We start from the raw sequence: 6,567 nt of genomic DNA on the forward strand, positions 1-6,567 counted from the left end.
TCCATGGATGGTCACCACCCCATTCAGGCAGTTGTTAGCAGATTTCCCTCACTAGTACCAACCTTGTAGTGCTAGGCACCGGGGAAAAAAAGGGAATCAAAACAGTAACATTCTGTCCCATGGGTCGTGGGCATAGACAAGGAAATTAAGACAAGTAAAATGAAAATGATCACCGTGTCCACAGTTCTTGCCCATTGTTCTCCCATAGACACCCAGGCTACATAGAAATCTACTAAGAGACATGGACTCTGCAAGGTCCCTCTAGGGTGAATTTGGAGGGGTCACAGGGCAGTCAGACATTTTTGCTCTGCTCTCAAAATGATAGAACAAATTGAGGAGCATCCATTGTTACAGTGTCAACTCTTTACATTGCACCAACTAACATCAAAGAAACCATGAGGCAGGAGTAGGTCAAGCTTCAGGTATGGTGTGCCCACCATGGCTGATGATTCATTGGTTGTGCAATAAGAAATCTACTAACCACATAACATGTCCATGGATGGTCATCACCCCATTCAGGCAGTTGTTAGCAGATTTCCCTCACTAGTACCAACCTTGTAGTGCTAGGCACCGGGGAAAAAAAGGGAATCAAAACAGTAACATTCTGTCCCATGGGTCGTGGGCATAGACAGGGAAATTAAGACAAGTAAAATGAAAATGATCACCGTGTCCACAGTTCTTGCCCATTGTTCTCCCATAGACACCCAGGCTACATAGAAATCTACTAAGAGACATGGACTCTGCAAGGTCCCTCTAGGGTGAATTTGGAGGGGTCCAAGTGCTCTGCTCTCAAAATGATAGAACAAATTGAGGAGCATCCATTGTTACAGTGTTACCACTTTACATTGCACCAACGAACATCAAAGAAACCATGAGGCAGTAGTAGGTCAAGCTTCAGGTATGGTGTGCCCACCATGGCTGATAATTCGTTGGTTGCACGATAAAAAAATCTACTAAGCACAGAAGGTGTCCACGGATGGTCACCAACCAGTTCAGGCAGTTGTTAGTAGATTTTCCTTGCTAGTACCAAGCTGGTAGTGTTTGGCACCTGGAAATAAAAGTTTAAAAAGAAAATATTACTCTACATACCCACACTCTAACCTAGCCCTTAGGTTGACTGAAACACTTAAACACTAATCAACCCAAACCCAAGTTGGCCATATGTGAAACTGGAGATACCAACATGGCCATCTATGGCTCCAGTTTGGGCAGGTGTACTAGGAACTGGTGGAAACTGAAGCCGGTTGGCACCCTCCCACCCCAACATCTAAATCTAAAAATTGAAGGAACTGGGTGGAACATTGCCGGTCAAGTGTGCCAACTATCAGAAAACAACAACCATCAGAAGACACTCCTCCATCCATGCTGTTTAGACTCAACCCCTACCTTTACCCTTAACACCCTCTTCCCCAATATATAAAGTATTTAATGTCTCTTCTGTAGACAAATGACTTGCTCTGATTTCACTGCACGCTGGGAGCTGCTTACAGCAAGTCAGTTAGAGCCTCATTTCCTGGCTGCAGGACATCCAGAATCATCCAACCCCAGCCTTACTGTCACTCCTTGAATTTTAGTTCTTACAATCATGGAGGCTCAGCATCACATGTGGGTGTTACCTACAGTGGTCTATATGCAAATGAAGCCTGCCTAGGAACACCCACCTGTCAATGCATATTTGCATAACTCCTCCCAAGAACCCACGCACTGCTTGCTTCAGAGCTGAGGGTTCATGGGAGGAGTACTGAGGCAGGGTGTTGTGAAGTTTTCTATGTACAGCACTCTGTTGGCCCCTCCCACCAGCCATGATCTACCTGCATGCACAGAGAAGCACAGAGACCAGGTAATGATGTTGCTGGGTGTAAAATATGTGTATTGCAATGAAAACGGAAATTATTTTAAAATGACATCAGCTTGTTGATGAGGGGGAACCAGGAAAGGCAAAATATAAGCAAATTAAACATCAGCTTTAACCCCATAAAATCTAACCCTAAATTTAACGCTTTAAAAAAAAAAAAAAGTAAAATTTTTCTTTAGGTTGAATTAGAAAAGCATCAAGGGCACATTGGAAAGTCATAGGGGTTGATTTACTAAAGAAAGTGCAAAATCTGCTGCAGCTCTGCATAGAAACCAATCAGCTTCCAGGTTTTATTGCCAATGCTTAATTGAACAAGCTGAAGTTAGAAGCTGATTGGCTGCCATGCACAGCTGCACCAGATATTGCACTCTCCAGTTTTAGTAAATCAACCCCAATGTGTCAACCGTGCGTCCTCAAAAGTTGCAGGCGATTGCTTTGGACTGTGCTATGACCGCCTGTGGTCTACGGGCACCTTAACGCTCGTAGGCATGAAGCCAACAGTCACGTGCGACAAAATTAATTGCGGTGGATGTAAGCACAGAGGTGGCGGCGTCCCCCCCTCCCCAAGCAGCTGCAACAATTGCAGGCTTGACACAGAATGCTTGAGCTGTACAGAAGCGTGAAGCTCCATACTTAGTCACCGAAGGGTGGGTGGGTGTGCAGCTTCACCCTCCCCCAGACACTCCCTCTGGCTCTGTCAGCAGTATCATGTTGCAGAGTCCTTGAGCCTCAGTCAATGTGAACACTGCTGTCTAAGAGGACTGTTCATCCCTTGGACTATACCAGCTAGGGACTCCTAGGACTAGAGCGGACTACAGGAGGGGGGAGGTGGTCAGCCTGCCTAGAATAACGCAGCAGAAGCTGTCACCCTTTAAGAAGACCCTTTTTTTTTTCCTGCTGCTTATACCGCCATCATGTCAACGGTACAAGTCATCTATCATCAGAAGATCCACAATTACCTCCTAAATTCGGTTTTCCCCAAAGACGACATGCCAGCTGGTGAGTTGCATCTGCAAAAAAAAAAAAAAATATTAGAGGAAATTGTTACTTATACCCTGAGTGTTGCGTTACTTGTAGAGCGATCTTTTTTGGTGTGCGTTGTATACGTTGTATCACTTGACCGGTTCAGTGGAAGTACATGGTGACTGTCTATGATGCATTAGGTTGTTAGAAATATTTTTTGCATGTGATTGTGATTCATGAGATTCTGACAGATCGTGACAGCCCCGGTTCAGATCCATATTAAAGGAGAATTTACAGTGATTTCTGTGATGCATGAGAGTGAGGGGGGGGGGGAGGCGGTGGGTTAGGTAACCACCGGGGACACCTAGCTGTGCAAAGGGAAACACACACCATCTGTGCTATTATGATATAACACCGGCTGCTGGTGCGTTTATTTTTATTTTTTTTTTAAACACACCGGCTTTTTCAGTTACGACATAGAAAAAATAAAAACAGAAATAAAATCCCAACACACCCATGACAGCATTCAGGGTGGGGGGGGGGTCTCTAAGCTTAGATTCTCGATAATTCAGCTGACACAGATTAAAAACACTCCTTTTTTTTTCCAATTTTAAAACCGAAGAGCTTCAAATCATCGGTCACATGATGACATCTCTGTATGCACTGTTGACACATTGAAATCGAATTAGGATAGGGAGGACCAGGCAGAAGGTCACTGACCTCTGACTTATAAATAACAAAGGGTGAGGGGTTGCAAGTGTGCAAAATCTATTTTTAGCCAGCTGCTGTGCCATCTAACTGTATTATTATTATTATTATTATACAGGATTTATGTACACATGAAATATTGCCAAACGCAAGAGTTGCTTTAATTAGAAGTAAAAAAAAAAAAAAAAAGACCTGGAAAAAAATTGGTCAAAATTTAAAATTTCGACGTTGAAAATCCTTCGATAAAAAAATGTATCGGTGTAGATTTAAATTGCAGGTTCCATGCCAGGGGGGTGGGGTGGGGGGGTTGCCGGCGGACGCTATAGTGGAAGATGTAAGATTACATAACATGGCCGTTCTCGGGGATTCTAAAGGAGAAAGGTATTCGTGACCTGTGGAATTAACGCATTTAAAACGGTTGTTGTCGATGCATCGTGCGTTTGGCTAGAATACTACTTCCCTTTGGCTGAGGAGCGTACGGGAAGCTGAATTTTTTTCTAAGCGTGCAAAAGGGAAAAAATGCCATCTTCAGCAACCTCCTAAAAATACTGCGTCGTAAATTGCTGCTCGAGGTAAGCGTATCTGGAAGCTGCACCGTGCTCCACCGTGGAGCGGCGGAATTCCTGAATATAAATAGGTGGTAGATCTGAGCCATTTTGTAACTGCGTAGTAGCTCAGGGCGGTATTAAGAGGGAATTCTGTAGCAGGGAGGCGATGAATTGAGCGCCATAAGAGGTTAACAGAAATTTGTATGAGCTGGCTGGCAAGAAAAATGTCAACAAAGCGCTCACGGCTGGCGCCTAGTGGACGAAGTTCAAATCAAAACCACACCACCAGCAATTTGCTGGAGAGAGAGAAAGCGGTTAGGCAGCTGGCTTAGCATGACACACAACAAGGCGCGCCAAACAACAATACAACAACGTGATGCAGAAACGCGCGTGCTTCTTTTTTTGTTAATTGGTCTCGGTTACGCTGGGTGTTCACCGGCGCGGGTTTCGATGACTTGCAAAGTGTTTTCTAAAATTAGAAGAGTGGAATGCCAGCGGCTCACAGGAGATCCTGACCTAAATAAATAGGAAACGCAAAGCTTAGTTTACAAATGACGTAAAGGTGAATTATACTTGGGGGGGGGGGGAGGGGACTTGTACATCACAAGGTGGATTTAACTCAGGATCCCAAATTCCGCACCCTAGGAACGGGGTAAAGCAACCCCCTGACCACTTTTTACTGGTGCGCCTATAAATGATGCGAATGTGATGGTAAATCAAGGCCGTGTGGTTAGGTGTCTGGGTTGGCAGGCGCATGATAAGGTGCATGTCCCCAGGAGGAGCCGCTGAATTCGGCGGCAATATGATTGTTAATAAATCCCTTTATATTTTTATCCCAACTTTATTCTGGAAAATAATGGTCCCAAGTAACACAAGATAACATAAAAGGTGGTTGTAGAATGTGTGCGTGTTGTGTTGACATGCGTCACAAAAAATGGTATCTGCTGCATTCCTAATCCTGATTGGGCACGCCCAGGGGCGGACTGACAACTTATGGGGCCCCCGGGCAATAGGGGATCATGGAGCCCCCGTGTCCTCGCCCATACCCAAAAAAGCCTATAAAAAAAAGCCAATGAAAGGTACCAGGGGCATTTCATGGGGCCCCCTACTGACCCCGGGCACTCAGGCAGTGCTCGAATGGTCAGTCCGCCCCTGGGCACGCCTAAAGCATAGCTAGCAATTTCTCTGTAGCACCAATTCCTTAAATGAGAAAGCCTAGCATCAGCATAGCTTGGAGTGACTAGGCTTACCTTAAACCAAGCCTCTTGGACAGCCTATCTCAACATTTTTTCAACCCCCAGTGGAACCCCCTAAAATAATTTTCAGATCTTGATGGAAACCTTACTAAAACTAATTCATTGGGGGTCAATAGGCAAAGTAACCCTTATATTGGTGGTCAGTAGGAAGAATTCCAGTGGTGGTCCGAATGCCACCCTTGCTGAAAGCTAAAAAGATATTTGGTGTCCTGCTACTGGCTTTGCCAAGTGGTGTTGGCCCTGGAACTATGAAGGTACCATCAAATGGTGGTCCATCAGCCATGGCTCAAGGAACCCCTAACAACCTCTGTAGGAACACCAGGGACCTTCAAATGGTGGTCCATCAACCACAGCTCAAGGAACCCCTAACAACCTCTGGAGGAACCTCAGGGTTCCATGGAACCCCAGTTGAGAATGGCTGGATTAGATCCTGCCATTTTCCACACGAGTTTCACCAACAAACGTTCTTCCTCAAGGAGGATTCATCGGTAACCAATAGGCCCTGTCACGCCTCCTATTAATCTCGGGCCGGGTGTAAGAGGGAGGGAGGTGGGGGCTACGCCATAACACGCAGCAAATCCTGACAAACTTCATATAAACAAGCATCAAGGATGACATTAGAAAACAAAATTTGACACGCCTATAGAGAAGCATGACTAGAACGATCTGTATCTGAAGTCATTTTCTACGACTATGACTGGTACCTTTGTGTATGAGATAGGCATCCAATGGAGGAGGATGTTGCTTTGTACATAGGCGGCATTTGTTAAAGTGTGTGTAAAACCCCAACAATGAACTTCCTGTGTTATTTCACGGAGAGTAAAGAGCCCTCCAGGGCCCTATCTTGGGACTGTGGAATGATTAGATGTTATGTTGTGGAGGTGGGAGCATAGTATGGCAAGAAAAAACTGGGCAGGACTGACACCACTCAGTCCAAATAATTCTGCGTGTTGTCAGCCCACCACAAGACTGAGGGCTCATTTACATGGGAACAGCGTGAACAAGCATGTGCCTAGGAGCTGCAGATGTTTGTGTACAAATCAACGACAAGCTGCATGCTGGTAACTGAGCGTTCGCCTGCGTACAGAGACAGGCAGGCGTCCCTAGACACGGACTGTTTACATCCAGGACTGCTCACCCGTTCCCTGTATGCTTGCAAATGCTCAGGTGTACGGTGACACGCAGCCTGTCTTTGCCTTGTATGTAAACACATGTCACTTCCGGACGCATCAAACAC

General features: G+C 45.5%; 1 protein-coding gene across 1 annotated transcript in view; it reads left to right on the plus strand.

The window, feature by feature from the left end:
* The first annotated feature begins 2,564 nt into the window (after positions 1-2,564).
* Positions 2,565-6,567, plus strand: part of LOC149467454 (serine/threonine-protein kinase pim-3-like) — a 15,501-nt gene continuing 11,498 nt past the window's right edge. Inside the window, exon 1 of the mRNA XM_089671650.1 lies at positions 2,565-2,854. Coding sequence (XP_089527776.1) covers positions 2,770-2,854 — 85 coding nt within the window. The 5' untranslated portion in view covers positions 2,565-2,769. The remainder of the gene's footprint in view (positions 2,855-6,567) is intronic.

Source organism: Staurois parvus, unplaced genomic scaffold (assembly GCF_062004578.1).
Source record: "Staurois parvus isolate SC_StPar_1 unplaced genomic scaffold, SC_StPar_1.0 ptg000111l, whole genome shotgun sequence".
NCBI lineage: Eukaryota > Metazoa > Chordata > Amphibia > Anura > Ranidae > Staurois > Staurois parvus.